At 42.3% G+C, this 22,036-nt stretch overlaps 1 protein-coding gene across 1 annotated transcript in view; it reads right to left on the bottom strand.

The window, feature by feature from the left end:
- Positions 1–4,821: 4,821 nt before the first annotated feature.
- HMGA2 (high mobility group AT-hook 2) overlaps positions 4,822–22,036 on the bottom strand; it is a 109,823-nt gene continuing 92,608 nt past the window's right edge. The window contains exon 6 of the mRNA XM_030238529.2: positions 4,822–8,050. Within this exon, the coding sequence (XP_030094389.1) occupies positions 8,003–8,050 (48 nt within the window). The 3' untranslated portion in view covers positions 4,822–8,002. The remainder of the gene's footprint in view (positions 8,051–22,036) is intronic.

The following is a 22,036-nucleotide window of genomic DNA, read 5'->3' as shown; positions in this document are numbered from 1 at the left end:
GGTAGCTTTCTGAGCAGTCAGTGGTACCTCTAGGACCTGTGGGGAATACACCTGGACAGTGAGGTGGATCTCAAGGGTGTTGCTTGTAACACAACAGCCATATGTGGGGACACCGAAAGTCTGGATCACATGGGGAACTCCAGTGGATGACATTCCCCAGGGCTTGAATCTCATCGACTTTACTCTCTGTTGGGATAAAAATAGCAAACCTAAACCATCCCAAAGTGTGCACATTATGAACCTTTGGCAAAAATAATTTTATTAACTGTGCCCTTGATTGACATTAATTTGTCTTGGACCCAAGTGTGGCTGCAGTCCAGGAGCAGTAATTTCTTGTGAACACCTCCTGAGCACATCAGGACTCATAAAACCCCTATCTTATACCATGATGTAGCTTCAAAGACAATACTCTGTGTTATGCAGGACCAAAGCAACTTCTTCAGTGCATCTGCTGAGCTGATTTGTTTTCAAATGTTGATTTAAATTTTACTTTTTATTATGTGATAGTGCTAAAACTATGGTTTTATGGCAAATGTGTTCCAGTTCAATAAAAATGTGCTTATTTTTTTTCCTCCTCCCTGAACTAAGAACAAAATGCCTTGAGGGACTATATATGTTTAATAGATTTTCTGAATTAAAACCCCCTTCAATTAAAATAATAATCTTTGGTGGTCCCACGTAATATTTTGTAGCTGACATCCATGTATAATGTAACGTAATCTTGTTTTTTGATGGGACTTCTGTCTTTGCTAAGTTTCCTCTCTGGCTAATTAATGTTTCTGCCTGCTATTGATTTTTCAGATCCACCCAAATTTCATTTGTTATTTTCTTTCAGTGATTATTTTAAAAGCATGCCTTAATGTAGCATATATTTGGATTCCAGCTCCAGTTTTACCCTTGCCATTATTAACAATGTAAAGCTCCTCCTTTATGTGACAGTGCTAATGTTTTTAGTTGTGCTTAATTAGCCCTATCTCAGTAGGGAAGCACTGTTAAAGCTTTTGTCTTATCTGTTAATGTTTCAATTTCCCCTTTTTCTAGCGGATAAAAGCTGGCTGTAATCCCATGTGGCAGGTTTGGGGCACAATCACTTGCAGTCTCATTTAAGAGTCTAAACTGGCAGATTGCTTCCCACTTAAACTGCTACCGCAGTAGACTGCTATCTTCAGGGTAATAATAATTACATTCATGTATCTTCAGAGGATGTTAATTACAGGAGGATGCTTTCTTTCTCTTGAATACAGGAACAACTGCAGTGCAAGTTTAGAGTGATTAAGGAGGGGAAAAGCATTAAATCAGGGGTGGAAAGGAAAGAAGTGAGAAGCACATCCAATAGGCCAAAAGGTTATTTGAAGGGAAGTAAAAGGTATGAAGAAAAAAGACATGTTAAACCTTATTGTCACGTGGAGGTGAATCAGTCCAGAGCAGCAGTGTCTGTCATTCTAACTGAAGGACATGAGGGTGGTTGGAACAGCAACTTGGCTGGAGAAGGATCTGCATGCCAGGGACATCTGGAAGCAAGGTGGAGTGCATGCTCAGGATGGCTCCCTCCTTTTGCACTTGAGAGTGAGGTGGTATGGCAGGAGGACCAAGGTTTCCCCATCGCTAGCATGTCCTAGCATGGCAGAAAGCCTGTGGATCCTGGATCCAGGCAAGAAGAACACTGACCTGTATTGACTCTGCTTGTTGCAAAGAGTCTAGGCAGCAAGGATCATAGGATAATAGAATCATGGAACAGTTTGGGTTGGAAAGTACCTTTAGAAGTCCAACTTCTTGCAATGAGCAGGAATATCTTCAACTAGATCCAGTAGTTCAGAGCTCTATCCCATCTGACTTCCACTGTTTCCATGTCTATATTGTTCAGACAATGCATTTAACACACAATGGCAGACATTCATTTGGCTGAGCAAGTAGATGCAATAAATCAGAATCACAGAATGGTTTAGGTTGAAGAGGACCTGAAAGATTATCTGATTCTAAGCCCCATGCCCTGGGCAGGCACACTTTCCACTACACCAAGATGCTCAAAGCCCCATCCAACCTGGCCTTGAACACTTCCAGAGATTGAGTATCCACAGCTTTATTGACCAGGGGACAACCTGTTCAATAAAGTTTCAACTGGTAGTACTTCTGAAAAGAGGAGGCATAAAGCAACTGGACATTTATTTGTGCAAAAAACTACATGCTTGTCCTGGTTTGTCCAAGGACAGGGTTAATTTTTCTCAGAAGCCGAGAGGGTGCAGAGCCTGGAGCCATGTGGCATGTCCATGTTGTCATTCTATACCATGCACATCATCACTTGCAGGTGGAGTTAAGAGACACTCACTTCTGAGAAGGAGGGCATTGCAGTCAGAGTCAGAGCAGGTGCACAGAGGGTCTGGCCATCTTGTTGGTTGTCTCAGGGTCCTGCTGCATCAGGTCAGTGGGGGAGCAATTTGCATGTAAAACACCCTCTCTCTTGTACACTGTTGTTATCAATATTGTTGTTATTACTGTTTATTTTCTTATTTCACTGCTGTTTCCAGTAAGTTGTTCTTAGCTCATAATCTCTGCCTTTTGTCTCTCTCACTGGAGGGCCCTGAGGGAGGGAGCAGGAGTGTCGTTCCTAAACCATGACAATGCTTAAGTATTTCTGCTTATTTAAAAATTAATGTAATAACAAAGATGGTGGGACATCAAGAAAGGAAAAACTGAGTGACAAAATTCTAAATCCTTGTATGCAGAGGTGCCGGGGTGAAAAGCATAATTCAGGCTTCAGGTGAAGTGTGAGGCATGACAAATCTGACTCCTCTCGTGTGATCAGGAGAACACGTTGCTGCCATTGCTCTGGGCCGTGTTTCTAATAATGACCAGACCAGATGGTTTGGTTTTGATAAGAGGTATGGACAATTAAATAGCTGTGCAAGGCACTGGCAGCACCAGCTTTCAGTACTTCCTCCCCATATTTGCGGGATGAGATGTGATGGCAGAGGAAAGCAAAACCAGGAACTTGATATGACACCTGCCACAGGCATCTTGGATAAAGCACTCTTGGCTGCTGGACAAAGGCAGGCCTTGATCCTGCAGAAGCCAATTAGTTTTGTACACCCAAATAATCTCACCATGGAATAAAGCATGCAGAAATTTATTGGGAAATTTATTCCCTGGGAAGGGAAGTGGAAGTGAAGCAAGCTGGAGAAATGACTAAGAAGTAGGGGGGAGTTATGCACAGAGTAGCAGAAGCTGAGCCACTTGGCTGACCCATCAGGTGAGTGGGTTGCAGCTGGAGCATCACACCAGATAAAATAACAGGAAGAGCCAAGTGATGGCACATACAGGGAAGATGACCACCAGGGTAACTAAACACTGGAATGATCTTTTAATATCACTAAGCAGGGTGATGGAGCAGAAGAGGACATAATGTGATGAATGCAATTACTCACATCTGACTCAGGATGGAATGGGTGTTGTTACTTAGTGCTTTTTTTGTGATCTTATTTTGGTTATTTTACAAGGAACTGAGGCCAAAGGAAACGTGTCGTGAAGCCCTTGGGAAGACAGAGGTTGAGAGTGGAGAGTCTGCAAATGAGTGTGCACAAAGAACATCTCAGGAAATAACTGCACAATCAATCCCCTTAGGTGAGAGAGGAATGGTTGCCAATATGAATCAATGGTCATGCACCACAGACAACTTAATCAGATGATGGAGGTGACTGTCCCACTCTGCTCTGCACTTGTATGGCTACACCCTAAGTCCTGTGTGTAGTTTTGGGCACCATAATATTAAAAAAAATATAAATCTGTTAGAGAGCGTCCAAAGGAGGGCCAGGTGGGTGGTGAAGGGCCTTGAGGGGAAGCTGTATGAGGAGCAGCTGAGGTCACTTGGCTTGTTTGGCCTGGAAAAAGGAGACTGAGGGGACACCTCATAGTGGTCTTCTATTCCTCACGAGGGGAAGCAGAGGGGCAGGTACTGATTTCTTCACTCTCATGACCAGGTACAGGACTCCAGAAAAGGTCATGAAGCTGAGTCAGGGGAGGTTTAGGTTAGATATCAGAAAAAGATTCTTCACCCAGAGGGTGGTCAGGCCAGGAGCCGGCTCCCCAGGGAAGTGGACACAACACCAGCCTGACAGAGTTCAACAAGTGTTTGGGCAACACTCTCAGGCACATGATGTGATTCTTGTGGCTGTTCTCCTGTTGCAGAACCAGGAGCTGGACTTTGATAGTCCTTGGGGGGGTGGGTCCCTTCCAACTCCGGATATTCTATGATTCTATGACTTTAAGTCTTACTGTAACAACAGGCCAAGAGACCATGGAAGAGCAAATGAAGACAGAATCCTGCCAACTTACCTGAGGGAATCTTGGGGATAGCTTAGTTTTATTACAATTTCCTGAGCTCTTCAATTTGTGCCCAGAGAGTGCCAAGACATATCCCTGTGTCTGCTGCTCTGAGTACCTGCTCTTTCTAACCTAATGCCTGCATAATGGAAACTCCATGGACTTGAATGCAAAATGCAATCTTCCTTAAGAAGAGAAGGCTCATCATCTTGGTGGACCCCCAAGAGACAGATCTGGGACCAGGCAAAAAAAACCCTATCAGCCTGGCCTGTGCTATGGTGTTCCCTGTTTGGTGGGTGCTTGCTGGTCCCCAAGTGCACAATTTAGCCCTTATCTCAGCACAGTAAGTCCTGGGCCAGGAATGGGGGTGTCAACTTTTGGGGAGCCTTGTAATATGTGTAGTTCTGCTATGTGCCCATCCTCAGGGCCCCTAACAGCAAATTAACTTCTCAGGCACATGCCTGTGGTCCTGGGGAAAAAAAAAAGACTACTTGCATGCAAAGATTTTACAAATTTGGTCATCGTGACCAAACTTTATTACCCATTTTATGGAAATGTGACAAAGTCTAGGAATCAAGCAACATGGGGATCACAGAGGCTATTATGTTTATTGTGCTGAACAGACTGTGATAAACCATTAAAGAAACATTTTCAACAAGCAAGCGACTTGAAGTACAATCATAGACAGCAACTCTACATGAAGAACAAAGCAAAAAGTTAGAAGACACTCAAAAGGAAAAGTAAACTGTAGTTCAACATCTCGAAGCAATTTTTTTTCCTGCAAACATACCTCTCTTGCAGAAATGGTAGAAGAGTTACATGTCCAGTCATAGTTAGCAGTGACCAATGACAGCAAAGAACAGTCGTATAAAATTTATCTCCCACAAAAATAAACTATATATATAAAAAAATTTTATGATGTTCTCACTGACTCAATGGCCACATGCAATTTTTCCGTCTGAAAAAATGAGGTATAGTAGGCCCTAAGAGGTAGTAATGTGTTTTGATTGTACTACAATATATAGAAAATGTAAGATTCAGTTCATCAGAGTGGTAAGTCTCTCAGAGCTTGAAGAGTGACACACAGAGAGCAATTATTTCTGTATCATCCACTGAATACCATGGCTTTAAAAAATGCAACAAAACCCCTCAGACCCCAAAAGGGACTTGCTAAGGCTTGATTTGATGCCCTTTGAAGTCAGCAAAATTCCTATTACTGCCTTCAAGTGACACTGGATTTGGCCTGTTAGAGCTACTTATAGCTAGGATTATTTCTCTTTCACTTGATATTATCATGTCTAGTTATAATATTCCAATCAGCTCTTTCCCAGCAATTCCTGCCACTGAACCCCGCACAGTCCTTCGTGGAGGTCCGTGTTCCTTGACACTGCCCCTTGGAAGAAGCCAGTAAGTCATCATCCTTAACTGCACTTGGCTCCACGCTAAAGCCATACCAACAGAGAAACGCCTTCCTGAGAAACTACCCCTGGCCCAGTTAGTAATACAATGGTACAAAGTACTGCCTAGGAAAGAGAGGAAGAAGGGAAATCAAACAGAAATAGTGAAAATGAAATCAGAGGTGGGGGAGAGAGAACAAACAACAAAAGTGAGAGAGGGGAGAATAAAAAACCTCTACATAAGAAGCATTTAAAATAAATCTGGCTGAAACATATTACAAAATCACATTTGTGTAAAATACACGAAAATACTTGTCAAGTATTTTCTTACAATCTACTAATTTTTTTTAAAAAACACATATTTGTGATTGCATTATGCAAAAGCTGAGCTTGTTGCTTCCCACCTACAAAGCTTCAAGTTTCTTTGAAGGTTTTTTTGTTCATTTTTTTTTTATTTTTAATACGAAAGTAATTTAAAATGTGTTCATTTTCCACAAGTTATTTTACAAAAATAATTTTGAATTAGGGATTAGTTGCAGTCCTAACTGTTTCAAACGTCTCAAAACTGATGCTGAAAGTAACAAGTTCATTCCATTTAAAGTCTGGAGGTAGGTCTTTGTCAATCAATTAGTCCATTTCTTTAAACAATTCATTTGAGGTACAAACTTGGACAGTAATATTTAAACTTTACAGCTAAATTTTTTCTGTCATGTAGTGTCCTTGAAGAAAATTATCCTCACAAACCTATCAGCAATTCAATACAAAAATATATTCAAGTTAACAGTACATTACACAGAAGTCTAGCAGAGAGTAGAGTAAGTACATAAAATAAAACGAAACAAAACCAAAACCAAAAACCCACACAAAAAAAAGAAAAAAAAAATCAAACAAACCAAGTGAAAGAAAAACATATAGTCATGCTGAAACACAAAAAAGACATTGCTTCCTTAACTGCAAAAAAGGTTGAAATAGAAATAAGGGAGAAAATGCAGATACTCATGATTATCTACCCAGTAAAAATTTCCTGCATTGAATGTGTATAGCAGCATGTATTTATCAGTCTGTTGAGTTATTTGTAAAAATCAGAGGTAGTATTGAATAGTGGGGTAATATTGCATCTGGTGCTAAAAGTGCTGCTTTGAATGAAAAGATGGAGAAATGCCACTGGCACAGAGGTGCTCAGTGAACCATCCTATGTCAAAATACATTGCTTAATATAATGCACGAGCTTAGCTGAGGTACATGGTGTTCATTCTTACATTGTGACTGATGAGTAATGAGGAAAGATTCAATTCTTTCAAATACTGGTACAGGGCAAGTGGAATTAGAAGAAACTAAGCAAAAATCTGGATTATTTTTGTTCAGATAAATTTATGATTAATTTCTAGGTACCTTTCTGTATGTTTTAAAAGACTTATCAATAAAGACTTACTCATTAAAGGCATAAGAGTGGTGTCAGTCATTTTTGTTTCCATAGAAAACTCCTGGCTCTAAGAAAGCCAACTCCTTGGCTCCCTATTATCCAGATGATAAGGACTGTTCATTTGGTTTACTACTGCTTGTGCTGATATGTTTGTATCTAAAACTATACAATGCATCTTTGTCTTTCTTCCCTTTTGCAAAATGAAAGTACCTTTTTCATGTTGACTTCTTTCTTCTGCTTACCAGATGAATGAAATGAAAGATCAGCTTTCATTTTTTTCCCAAAATAATAGTAAGTCTTAAAAAAAAAAAAAATCAAGTACAAGTCTACAAGAAGGTTACAAAAGAAAAAGAATAGTATCTATCCCCTATCTTTGGTGTTCTAAAACAGGGAGTTCACTAAGTAGGGAGTGGGTTGCTGGAAGTGTTGCAAGGCATAAGTGTTACACACCCAGCCTTTCCTATTTCAATGCCCATTATAATGACTATGTTACAAGTTTCTTGTTTATACGCAGTGCAGTGAATGACATAAACCTGATTTGGAGCTCTTCTTGACCCAGTCACCCTTACTTAGCAGCTCAAACAAACTATTAGTAGGTTAGGAAATAAGAAAACAGTAATTAAAAGTTGCATCGTTAATCTGTGTCCCCTTTGTGTTACAGCAGTTTTTCACTAGACCTGGGACTGTGAAGGGATTACAAAGAAGATGATTAGTCAAATCCTTTTTAAGGTTACGTGATTTTTTTTTTTTCCCCCCAGGCAAAAGTGGAAAGACCATGGCAATAGAAAGTAAGTGGTCAAGGCAGTGTCTTCTCCCTTCAAAAGACCCAACTGCTGATGAGGTAGAAATTGCATGGTATGATCTCCTAGTCTTCTTCTGCAGATTCTTGTGAGGACGTTTCTTCAGTCTCTTCCTAGAAAACACAAATAGAAATGATAAATACCATGGTGACCACACATCTTAGGCTGCCAGTTCAGCTGTCCCTCACGCAGCTGACAATTGCCTCTTGAGCTAATAAAATGCCCTTTACAGTTCTTGTGATGTCTCAAGAAGCCACCTTGGGGTGGAAGGAAGGTAGCCTGCTATCTGATCCCCCCACCTTGCCTTGCCAGGTTTTTCTTCTACTCCAGGAGATGTCAAGAAAAAGCATTCTATGCCATGCTTTGTCACAGGCCTCTTATGGCCACCAGACATGGGCAGCAAGAAAATGGAAAGCATTTTGAGCACATATCCAATCCTAAGCAGCTGCTCTGGGAAGCCTTCTCCTCCTCATTGCCCATAGTGCTGATTCACGTTTGCCTTCAGCAAGCCTGACCAAATGTGATGTTCTTATTCTGCTTTTTAAACAAATCTTCAGTACCTTTCAGGACATGGGTGGTGAACTGGGGTCAACTAGCATTTCTAATAAAAGGGGCTGTCAATGAAAAGCTGTTTTTTATCAAACAGTGAACATCATTGCCTAAGACAGCACGTGAAAAAGATCTAGGAAGAAGAGGAATTCACCCCCTCAGCCAACTGAGACCTTTGAAGAATGACCAGCTTAAAACAGCTTATAACAGTCTTCATACTTTAATAGATTTGATTTTCCACATGGCTTCATTTTGTCTGGGTGGCTAACTGACACAATTTATAACTCTCTTCCTTTCCCAGGCCACTACAGTACACCATTCAGCAAAGCTTGCCTTAAAGCTTGCCTGCCTTATACGACCAAACTTCCATTCATTAGTGTTTGAAACACCTCAGCTGTGAAGGGCTCCTAAATGCTACCATGTGTGACACTGCTGCAGAGGAGCACCATCAAGGAAAAGCACAGTGCTTTAATCATAGGCCACTGCTTACTGCAATCCCCTTTCAAAAGGTTTCGACCTCCCCTTGCACCTCCCTGCAAGAAAAGGCCAAAAGAAAGCTGTAAATCCAGGGAATAAACATAACTATAAATGAATGGATGACAGCTTAAAAAATATAACCATAGCAGCATCAAGCCATGAGATTTCACACTGGTTTTGTTTAGTCTGCTTTGGGTTATGTGGGAAAAGTGAAAAGCATGAAGGAAATGCTCCCCCCCCCTCTTCCTTCATGCCCCCACCCTGCTAAAGCTTGGGCCTCAGCTATTTAGGCCAGTAGGTTTATACCTCTTGACAAGGAAACAGGCCATGACCGTGGGGTACTCTCTTGAGCACCAGGCACAAAGAAAGACGTAGCATGATCAAAGCCATGGACAGAGCAGAGAGAGCAAAATCAAGTGTCAGCAGCCCTCTGACCTTGAATTTTCAATTCTTAAATTCCAGATGACACTGATCTATCATACAGATGAACAATTTTTTCCTCACAACAACAACTGTCCACTTGTATTTGGGTTATATTTAGAGCGCTGCAACAAAAATGATTCTCAACTCATGAAATGATCAAGCAAATTTTACTTTGTCTCTGGTGGCACTGGGAAACTGAGCTCACACTCCACCAAAACCCATTAATGCATAATGCATTTTTCCTGCTTATCTTCTGTGCAGAACAGGACTGTTATAACACTTCAGTCAAGAAGAAAAATGGTATTTTCAGGCACCTACCAGAGGGCTAATTTAGGCTGCATGTGGAGAAACACAGCAAAATATGTCGGTTTGAGCCTTGGTAATTCAGAACTCAGAATGATTGTGGCAGACCCCAGCTCTGCCTCCAAGCCAAGTATTCCAGTTAAAAAATTACAACTGTGGGTTCCGTGCTCTTAACATAATACAGGTAGGCGTGTTTTGGTATTTGATGATGATCACATGTTTAATTTCTTACAGTGCTGTGGTCAGCCTCTGATTATCGTTTCCTGGAAGACAGCAGCACATGTGTGGGTGCGGAGCGGCAGCTCTCTTTGTTTTATGCTTGGCTTGTCAGGAGACTACTGAAACCTGATGAAATCATTTTTCCATGAAGGTACACTTCCGATCACAAAGTAAGAAGGATGGGGGAGAGGCAAAGTATGTGAAAGGACATACTTCAAAGCTCAGCCAGGGCAGCCACAAGAGAGCTCTTTCTAGTTAAGAAGTTGTCCACTCTAGTGATTTTTACTATGAATCTCACAGTATTTTTTTTCCTAGTAACCCTTGCTGCAGTGACCAAGAAAATAAATGAGAATCTCTTCCTTCATACACTTATATGTGTTTATGTAATGAAGGAAAGTTCTCTCACCTGCACATGTATGTGCAAATATGTGTACCTGTAGTACTGGGAAGGATGAGAAACTAAAAATCAAGCTAACCACCCCAAATATGTAAATAATAAGCTAATTCTTAAAAAAAAATTGAGACTGACAGACTTCAAAATCACATCACTGTTGGGAAGTACTTTTTTCATGAAGAAAAGCTTTTCAAAGGAATCAGACTGTTCATTCCTTGCAAAAGCCCACCATACCTCAGTTGCATATGAGTGGTTTTAAGCCAACCTATCATGTAAACTTCTTGTCAAGACACTGATGGAGACATGACTGCTGATCTAAAGCGCTTACCATTCAAACAAAGGGACACTACAAATCAGACATATATGCAGGGAGGGACCCAAAGGAAGAAGTGAGCAGAGGTTCTGAAAGACAGAATACAGATGTATAATGCAGGAACAGAGGGATTTTTTGCACTTGTGAAAAACTGCTTGCAAATATCAGAAGGTTGTGCAGCTGGGATCCTCAACCCAACCTCTGCCTCTACAGCACTGGCTGCCCCTGCACACACACTTTCCAAAAGATGGAGGGTGGGGAAGGCATTTTGAAAATACTGTGTAACCTTTGGAAGTTGAAAACTGGCTCTGTGCTGAGTCACTTCAGCCAGAGATTCACTGAAGTGCTGGCACTGTGAGGGCACTGGACACCTCAGGGGGAGGATGCTTACCAGTAGTAAGCACCCTCCAGGCACTTGCAAGTCCTCACAGACCGGCCAAGGTCGATGGCAAAGCCATGTGTCATAGTCCCTGAGTCAAAAGTTGAAGGAGGAACTGGGGCTGGAATTAAATACTTTGCAAGTCCAGACATGCTTGCAATAAATTTGATGAGAAGGGAACAAATTAAAAAGGAAAGCATGGTCATTAGAGCAGACATTAGAAATCCAAGCCACTTAAAGTGTGATAGCCATGCAGAGCATAAATTCAGCAACACCATTCATAGGATGCACTCAGCAAAGAAGCAAAAGTTTCAGGTTACACAGCAGCTTTAATTGAGGGTGTTCTCACTTCTTAGGTGCATTCAGTTTAGTTGTGGAGGCAGAATGGTGACATGTGTTAATTGACCATAAATGTGCATCAACCCAGGTGTGCCTTGAACAGCTACTTCCCAGGTTATTTGTTTTCTGCTGCAGCAAACTAGAGAGAGGTTGGGCCAGCAGACTGCAAAGAGAAACCCAAGAAAGCTTCAAACTAGGCTGGATCTGGCTAACAGGGAAGCCACAGCCATGAAGAGCTCAGGAAGCACAGGACAAATACTCAAAGAACAGGGTGAGTACCCACACCCATAGCTCAGGCTTTACTCCTGCTGCTGCAACATTATCCCAGGTGACTTCCCATGCATCCACATGTGTACATCCCCATACAAGTATCCTCAGGGGCTGATTGGCACAGGGACCAGCTGCAGAGGCAGTTTCACTTGGCACACTTAATCATCCACAGGTCCCACATATGGGTATGTTTGTCCTGAGATGCTACAGGACATAGCATGATGCTGTATGACAAAGGCAGAGCACTGAGCCATTTCCACCCTTAGCGGCTGTAACTGCCCTGTCAGCCAGGGAGTGGTAGGGAGCTGGTGGCTCTCCCACAACAGAGCTGCAAGGTGGCTTTCTCCAAAGCTCATAAAGGAGCCTTTTCCTGAGGGGCATCACTGGCAAGGGGCTGGCAGGTGTGGACTAGCTTGGACCCTCATTTCTCACTGAGGCTGGCCTCCCACAGGAGAGAAAGGACAAATACTTTGCAATGACTCACAGCAGGTATCTGCCCTCTGAAGGGGCTACTCTGCAGGGACTGGGATCACTGTTGTTAGCCCTGATTTAACACTGGTGAAGGTAACAAAAAAGGAACAGGAGGCAGGACAGCAGATTTCAGTTAGAAGTGCCGTCTGCAGCCAGTATGTTTATTTGGGCTAGCAACACAGAATTTTGACATATGACAACCTTAGTGAGATCTGGTTGCCTGAAGACAGCACCTGAGGCTATTTTAGATACCCTGGATATCTCATCTGGTAAGATAAGCCAGAAAGGTGCTGGTCTCCTGTGTCATGCCCTCCTTCTCTGTGTTGATCCTTGTGATCCCCTGGGACACCCAATGGGCACAGATCAACTGTGTCAAGGTGTGTGGACCAATGAAGCCCCTCCAGAACTATGAAGTTGAATCTCTGCTTTGGAAGTCTCAGCACAGTGAAAAAACAAACTGGTGCTGGACTCTTTTCATGAAGAGAAATGGCCATAAACTAAACTACAATAAGTTCCACCACAACATGAGAAAGAACTTCATCACACTGAGGGTGGCAGAGCACTGGAACAGGCTGCCCAGGTAGGTGATGGGGTCTCCTTCTCTGGAGACTTTCACACCCCACCTGGACATGTTCCTGTGTCACCTGCTCCAGGTCACCCTGCCTTGGAAGGGGAGTTGGACTGGATGATCTCCAGAGCTCCCTTCCAACACAAATGATTCTATAATTCTGTGATTCACTGCTAAACCTCAGAGGTGGTACCATCCAGACCGGAGCTATGCCACAAACAATTGTATTTAAATGTCACCATCTTTTCACATCCAAGTCACCCCCTGATCCCAAGAGACTTCTTTCCCACGACATCCTGTGCAGGTGAAATTTAACTCTACCTGCTGCCCAAGACCTCCATTTGGTGATCCACCTTTGGCTGGTGCAGGCCATTTTTTTCTGAAATTACAAGCAGCTAGTGGCCTGAAGAACAGACATACTTAGTTTGGTCATTGTATGTGCCCTGTGTTCTTTTTTTGGTGGAACCCCACAAACTGATAAAAACAAAACCTGATGATGAAACAATTGTTGGAAGGAGCATTCCCCCACCTGTAGCAAGGTAACTGTGGCATTTTTGTAAAAATGTTTGTTCTGTTCTAATACCCTCAACAAAACCTCAAGGTTAAATGTCTTGCCCCCATGAAACTCACTGGCAATTCACTTTTTTCACCTGCTGCTCATGAATTTCTGACCTACAGATTAAAAAAAACAAAAACCCATCTTGAAATGAACTGCAGGATCACAGTAATGCTACATATGGAGCCTCTGAATTTGCTACAGCTTTTATTTTATAGTGAAGTATTAGCTATTGGCACAGATTTTGCTGGCTGCTTTCTAAGCCCAAGAGGGTATGCTTGAATAGATATGTCAAAAAGAACTGCTGACAAGAGCAACTTGCAAACTGTGGACCATTGCCTGCTGTTAACATGTCTGAAATCTCCTGGCATGCAAGCTAATATTTTTAGAGGAGTCCCTTATATACAGGGAGAGGAATAGGAATAGATGTCTTCTAGAGCAGAGGCCAGGGCCCTGACTCTGCCCAGCTGAGACAGTGCCATCCCGACCGCTTCACAGGCAAAGCACCAAACTGCTTTAGAAATTCTTACAGCACTAACACACACTCAGAGCAGGTTTGCTCTGTGTGAAGCCCAGGGTGGAATCTGCTGCTTCGAGCTCTGCACTCTCTGCAAAGCACACTAGCGAGCTCAGTGACAGGTGTCACTCAGCAGCAAGGCAAAGTTTAACTCCAGAAGCTGGATTCAGAACTCAAATTGTTGCAGGTATACTTCCCACGTCACAGTGAAAGGCTTTATTAGTGCAGAAGAGATCACCATGACCATATACAGAAAAGGCCATACAACCCTTCCAACTGCTGGATTAAAAAATTATTTTAAGGAATTATTTCGTACAGGAACTGTGTCTCTAAACACATATAAGTCAACCAGACCACAAGCAAGCAACTGCTCTGCACTGCAGCTGCTTGCATGCTAGAAGGAGCACAAATTCTTTAGCTTGGTGCCTAACAGGACAGTCAAAAACTCTGGCTACAGAGCAATTCTGAGACCCCTGCCTTCTCCTACCTCTGTTTCTGCAATCATTGACTAAGTCATGGGACAGCCATGGGAGACGTGAGCAGACAGGTTCCCCCCCAAGGAAGTACAACTTTCAGTACTTTAATGACATTAAATATAAACAAAGAGACAAAGAGAGAGATGCAGCTGATGGGGCAGTTTGGGGTTGAGATGTAGGGACTGGAAAGCAACATTCTCGCTTTAAATGTTTAAGTTCCTATTGACCTAGCCTCTAACAGCCCACTTCGTTTTGTAAAGATGTTGGCCTTCAAAAGAGCACAGATTTGGCCATTGCATGATGGCATATTATTTAGATACCAGCAATATTTAGATACCAGCAAGCAGCCTTGCTGAGCTGCTGCTGAACTTTCCCAATGCCCAAGTGCTTACTGGTGGGCATGTGCAGAGCTGCCTAATACTCTCTGGAGCAGTCTAAGGGCTATAAGGTATCCTTAAGATCAATTTGACATAGTGATGTCCTCAAAGTTTTCACACTCAAGGCAATGTATAACAGACAGCAAAAGTAAGACTTTTTAATTTTAATAAAATTGCGTATATGTACACAATAGCACTGGATTGGAAATTCACACATGGACTTGTTTTGAAATCCCCATGCTCTCTGATTTGAAGTAGGTATTCAAGATGGGTTTTCTACCTTCTAGGAAGAAGGCTCCCCCCTAAACTTTTGTGTATGGAAGATGCATCTTTCTTCTGTTAAAATCAGGCCACTTTTATATAAATAATTAATTATTCTATGAAAGACAGAAAGGGAGTACAGAAAATACAGCCAAAACCTGACTCCCTCCTGCAGGTCACCAGCCTGTGGTTTTTTACCTGCATAGTTAGTAAGCAAATTAAGTGTGTCCTCTTCTTTTGTGGCTGGAATAGCACTGCTTGACTAGCAAAAGGCTGCTCATGGGGATTACTGGGTAATACACATCCCCAGCTGCTGGAGGAAGTGAACTAGCTGAGGAAGCTAAGTGAAGTTGCTGGGGCTGTGCTGGGACTCAGCTGGTAGAGGTTAGAGAGAGTTAACCATCCTTACACACAGAGAAACCACTACTACAGATCCCCTTCCTCTGCTGGAGGAAGTATCTTGGCAGGCTTGGCCAAGTTTTGGTCCTTAAGCAACAGGTTCAGATAACTGGAGGGGCTAAGACATTGCTTAGGAGGATTCCCACAGGACAGGACAGGAAAAGACATTCCTCTTGAAGTCAGAACAGCTTACTTAAAATATAGATTCAAGTCTATTCTTCCTGTTAGATAAAGGGGGAATAAAAAACATTTCTCCATCTCCTAGCTTATCTCTCATTAGGACAACAGTTTGATATAATGGAGTGATAATGAATCTCTCTGGTTACTTTGAAAGAAAGGGCTTATCTGACACAGAAGTTTTAAATCCAGGAGAGCTCACACTGAGAACTTCCAGAAACAGGAAATAGTCTGACTGACATTTAGTTAAAACCTAAATGTACCTGCCTTAGGTTCTGCCTCTCAATTTCTCTTACAGACGATCTTGAATGAACCTCAGCTTTAGGTGCCCAACTTTGCCATGGATTTTAAAGCAGCCCTGAAATTAACTCAGCAATGAGGTTCCTGCAAGGCAGCAAGTCACTCAGTGCTAAAGCCTGTGTGGCTGAACCTTTTGAAACTGAGACTCAGCTGTCTAAGTTACGTCAGGCCAGATTTCTTAAACGCGTTTTGGCATCTGACTACAGCAAGTGCCTTTTTGACCTAAGCAGGTCAAAACACTTTGAAAAAATCTGTTCCCCATGTGATTAAAGGAGACTGAAAATCTTCAGCAAAATCTCAGTACTGGTCAGAAGAATTTTACAGGAAACACCATTTAAAGTCTGCAAAGCACAGACCTAAAGTGAAAATGGTGCTTAAAGCAATTGCGGGTGCTATGCAACACTGACAGAGATGTATTTTGTCTTGGAGAGCTTCAACCCTACAATATATAAACGTTTCTGGTGGGAAGGAAATAAAATATTAAGAAAAAGAAGGCAGTGGTGCTGTTAGAAACATATACAACTGAGCTGGACTGACCCCAGCCTTGAGAAGCTGCTCTTATAAACCTCTTGTGGATGCTGTAAATTGGAGGAATTGTAAACTGCTCTGCATTCAGAGCCAAAATCCAGACTGGAGCATAAGGCAAGCAGAGGCTCTAATAATAGTCTCTAATCACTAATATTTGTGTCCATAATTAGATGAAAGAAGATGGACGCCAACCTTAGAAATCCTTAGACTTGCCTAGTTCACTGAAATGCTGTGAGTGACTGTGTTAGCTCTGCTTTCTTGTGGCACTAGAGATGGAAAAGCCCAAAAGGATACTGGAGTCCACAGAGGTAAACCTGAGTGAATTTGCCTTCCCCTTGAGCCCTTGAGCTACTTGAAAAAGCACCAGTTTCTCTGCATATTTTATGCTGAGTGGCAGAGAAGGATTATAGCAACAGTCTCCCAGAATGGGAGAGGGGCATTGAAATGGAGGTCAAACCCACATTTACTTTTTGGTCCTCCCTCCACTCCCACCAAATATAAAGCATGAAGAGGAAAATAAAGTAAGGCCTGTTATATTTCTATTCTTGTTTTTTTCTCCCCCTGAAAGCGACCACTTGTTACAGACAGGAAGCAACTGCCAAAACTTGTTCACTTTCAATCATTTATCACTTAAAAAAACATTGTGGCTCTGACCATGAAGCCACTGGGAAGAGTAGTTTGGGAAGTGCTATCTGTCTACTGCGTTAAATAATAAAATAAAGCATCTTCCCTTTAGAATCCCAGCTGAGAGATTCTGCCAAGTGATCAAACTTGTCTGAACCTCGGAGCAGCAGCTTTGAAGTAATAAGAAAGAGATTGAAAACTTGCAGCCAAGAGCCGCACACACCTCATTAGGGTCCAGCCATGCAGGGAGGCCAAGCAGCAGCCACCCGGCCCAGCCCCACGTACCCTCTGGAAAGGGGCTGTGGGAAGGGGAGATAAAAGAGCCTTTCACAGTGGAAGTGCGCTGGTGACATTTTTATGAGCGCCAGCCCCAGGGCTGAGCGGCCTTTGCCACGCTGCCGGTGCAGCCTCGGCAGCGCAGGGCGCGTGGGCTCGGCCACCGCCACCCTTGCTCTCCGCCATCTCCCCTGGCTTTTCTCATCCCTTGTTTTTTTGTTTCTCGTTTCACCGAAGAAGTGAATTTAACATACATGGCTCTGCCCTGCCCTGGCCATTCTCAGAAAAGCCCTCCAAAATGAGAAACATGTTTCTTAAAGATAGTGAGCCAGGCTCCCTGAGCTGGTTCAGCATAGTTCACATGAGACTTTCTAGTATAATTCAAAAAATTATTTTTTACAACAAGAACAACTACAACAACATACCAGAACAAAAAACAAAAACAAAAAACAACCCCCCCCCCCAACCAAATAAAAACAAAACCAGTAAAGCTTAACAGACTAGTAAAATGCTTTTAAAAATGTCTGAAGATTTTGATCATGGATTTTGCCACACAGATACTGGCAAGGCTGCGTGCTTCCAGCAATGCAGAGTATTTAACTTAGAGAGCTGAGGTTCTGGGTTTAATTTTCAGTTTCAGACTAAACAGCAGGTCTGCAGTGAAAGGCAGGCGACAGCTCCTAAGCACAATGGGGCAATGGAAATGCTTCCCTTGCAAACTTTACTGATTGTGTAACCATGGAGCACCTCTTCGTGCAGACAAAAAAGCAAAATCAGAGATTCATGTTGGTTTTAATAAACTTCCCCCATCCCTTCCCTTTTTTACTGCAAGAATTCAGCTGCTATTTTATTATGTAATGCTGCAGGCTAAAAATAAATCCCTAATTTAAGCCACCTTGCCAATAAATCTACAAATACCAGGTAATCCAAAAAGGGTAGTTATAGTTTAACGACAAACTCTTCTTGTCATCTTAATATGTTCAACTCCTAAAGGATTTAGAGTGATGCATTTAAAGGTTTTTTCTACTTCTTGAATATCTCACACTCTGAATCTGGTGGAAAGTGAGAGAAAGTTTGGCCTCCTCAGCACAGAGCAACGATTCAACTTTTCTAGATCTGTCTCTGCAGCGATCCATAGGACAAAACTCTTTATTTCTCAAACCAAGATAACCTGATTCAAAGTGACTGAGGGTCTCAAATTTAGTAGATACTGATGATTTCCTTTTGATTATAGAATCTTTTACGGGAATTTCTTTTCCAATTGAACACATATACATTCTATAATCAAATCAGAGAGGGTATCCTCATGGAAATGTATGTTCAAAACATGTTTAATTTACAGCTGAGACAGATTTACTGCAATTTATAGCTCAATGTTAATCTATTCTCCTTTCTAAACATAAAAAAACATACTAACATAAATTATAGTTAATGCCTCATTATATAACACAGTTCTCAAGAGACAACTGAAGCGATGTGTGAGCCCCTTAACTTACTGTAACTGGGTCTTTGCTGTTCTGAATTCAGTTTCCAGATTTTGCTTCAAAAGAAGCCTGAGAATCAGGGAAGGGGAGGGGGTGGAAGCCATTCACTACCCTGAATCTGATATCTCCGGGGTCCTAGAGCTCACATGTTCCTTCCTTCCAGACTCAAGTCTGGTTTCAATGGAGCTCTCATTTTTCTTCCCACTAATCCTGCCGTGAGATCAACCATTGGTAACTCTGTGAGAAATTAAATACCAGGATGTGGGAAATCTGAGATCTGAATTCAAGCAGAATGTGGGTGATTCATTTATTTCTCTCCTTCTCTTTTCCCATGGTTGTTGTGTGGCAAATAACTCTTCAAACCTGAGATCAGAGATCAGCCCTGAATAATGTGACTACATTGACAGAGCAGAGGAAAAGCAAGAACTACACTGGCAATATTATATCCCTCTCTAATATAATCATTAGTCATTTCTAAAGAGAGATTTCAGCCAACGTTTTGTGAAAACATTCTGGAATTTCCAGGAATGCTTTACAGTGGGACCAACAGCAGAACTTCAACACTGATGCTCACCATCTGCTGGAGCTGACTTCATAAAAAATTTAAAATTTCTTGTATTGGGATCCCAATGAAAAGAGAGACAGTTTGCTATGGTAATGTGACTGCTACAATGCCCAACAGCCAGGCAGTGGCTTTTATGGGTTTTTTCCTTCCTCAGTGTGAGAAAAGAAAATTTATTTGTTTAGGTCCTGTAAGGATGAACTCAAGATGCTCACAAACACTAGGCTGTGCAAAGATTTAGATCAGTCATGTACTCTTTGGCAAAGTGTTGATGTCTTAAAACCACCTACACACTTCTGTAGCCTTCAACATGAAGTGCCTAGGACCATAATTCTCATTGCATGGTCTAACATGAGGCTGTGATACTCCTACACTTCTTATTGTCTACTGTCACAGCAGTCACATGCCTAAAATACCCAATGAGCAATCAACGACCATGAGCTCTGAATGGGCCCCAAACTGCACAGCTGTCACAGACCGTGTTTGTGGTCTGGGCTGCTTCACTCCATCTCAGCACTGAGGAACAGTACAGTGAGAGCATCAATTGAAATGATATAAAATAGAAGCTCCACTAGGAAAAATGGTTTTAAAGTGTCTATCACAACTGTTTCACACTGATTATGAATCCTTCACCTGAGTTGTCCTCTCTGAACTGCAAGGGAGGAGGCAAGCTCATAGGCTCAGCCTGTCCACCCTAGTCTTAATGTCTGGCACAGGTGTCACAAGCTGAGGGACTGCCCAGGGAGGCCAGATGTCACCCTGGGGTAGCATGGCAGCATTGATTTCAAGGAACTAAATTCACAAAAGACCAGGTTTCCCTGGCATTTATGCAGAAAAAAAAATATTGTCTTCTTACTGCGTCTTTCCATAACATATTTAAATATAAGGGCTGAGAATACTGCTCATTTTCCTAGCCAAACTTTATTAGTGCTGATAGGTGATGACTGTAACTATCTATCTGAGCAAATTATTTAACAGACAAAAACTGTATTTTCATTGACCTTAACTTTGATTCTATTTGTGCTTACCTTATTACACATCCATCGCAGCATACATAATCTTTAAAATAAAATTTGCAGCAGAATTGATATGCTGAATTGGAACAGCAAAGATAGAGCAATTTCCAAGAATGGTTACATAGGTTTGTTTCCCATGTTTTTTGGTGTAACAAATGAGCAAGGATACAACCCTGAACTATCTGTAGTAATCCTTAAGTCAGGGAATAGAGCATCCTTCAGTGGCTTCATCTGGATGTGGAGGAGCTACAACAATGCAGACCACTGAAAATGCAGAGCCCTTTATGAGAAGCTCAGGAACCAAGCTCTCACCAAAGAGCACTTTCCTCCTGTGCAGCTCTCTGCTCCTCATCTTTGCTAATTAGCATTTTGATTATTTTCATTACTGTAAGTCCACAGAGTGATCATGCTGGTAGTTTCAGCTTTCTGAGTATCAGATAGGATATATCTTAAAATATTCCTTATTTTCAGAGAGTAGCCATTTGCTGCTGAGAATCTTGAATGTCTCGCATGTCTTGTATGAAGTAAGATACCCAAGCATTAGCAGCACTGACTCTTGCTACTCTTGAAAATCTCAGCCAAAATGTGTAGCATGTGTATGCAAAAGTAGCACTGTTTAATTTACTCCTGACTGGCACTTTTTTAAACACTGCCTAGCTATGCTCCTAAATGGTGTTTCCCAAGTACACACCACAACCCCTTCTCTTCTGGCTATTATTAGTGAGACTCCAGTTCGTGTCAAATCAGAGCCAGGTTCTGAACCAGAGGGAGAACCTCCCTAAACACCATTTGTGGCCACAGCAGTGGGGTCAAACACACAGCCACCCTGCACACAGATGTTGCCTGACCACCTCAGGCTTCTTCCACAAGCAAGGAGCGGGGAGGGAAGAGGTAGGGAGAGGCTGAAGAGGAGTGTTGCTGGCTTAGGGAAATCTTTTAGCTCCCCCCTGAATCCTTTAGCCTTCTACCACCAACCGCAACACCCACTCCCTGTGCTATGCAAGGACTGGCTCAACAGCTGTACTCCCTGAAGTTTTACATCCCTGCTTTTAGGGTCAGGTCTTGCCCAGCCCACAGGAAAAAAAGCAGGGACCTGAAAGTATATCTGTGTTTGCTCTGAATGAGCAAATGTATGACCAGTGCTTCATCCAGAAAGCTGCCTCCCACCCTAGTTTGCCTCAGGGAAATAAATGTTGTATGTTTGAGCTGTCAGGAATCCATTATTGTTCTTGTTCAGAGATGAAGGCTCCTCTTATGTTGAACGAAGTCACAGCACTCCTGCTCTTTGATTGACTCATAAACTGGCTGACATGACACCTTCAAGTGGCATATTGCAGCAGGCAAGACTGAATCCTCGAGACTGTCCTTCACAAGCCAGGAAGAAAAAAAAAAATCTCACTAAATCCGATTCCTTTTTTGTCATATCAGATTATAAGTGTGTGAAAGTTGATCACTCCCTTATGCAAGAAGGGAGCATCAGCACGTCAATTTTAGTGGAAGGGGAATCAAGGCACTGTGAGACTTTCCCAAAATGGAACTTACACAGCACAGTTGTCAGAAGTCATGGTTTCAAAGGGAGCTGTGCTGTCCATGGACAGTGGTGACTGGGGCACCTCTGTTCCTTGGGCACTGCATGGGGCACAGTGACAGGCACCCTAGCCTGCCTTGTGGACCACAGGAGCATTAAGCATGGGGATGTAAAACTCAGTCAGCATCTACTGTCAGAATTGCACATCTGAATTTAACAGATCTGTGGCTCAGTCAAATCAAACCATGCTTCTCCTGCTTGATCATTCAGGCTCTTTGACTTTCAAATCCTGAGCTGCACTGTGTCTCAGGTT

Source organism: Serinus canaria, chromosome 1A, assembly GCF_022539315.1.
Source record: "Serinus canaria isolate serCan28SL12 chromosome 1A, serCan2020, whole genome shotgun sequence".
Lineage (NCBI taxonomy): Eukaryota > Metazoa > Chordata > Aves > Passeriformes > Fringillidae > Serinus > Serinus canaria.
The sequence above is the reverse complement of the archived record's forward strand: the minus strand, read 5'-3'. Positions and strand labels throughout refer to the sequence as shown.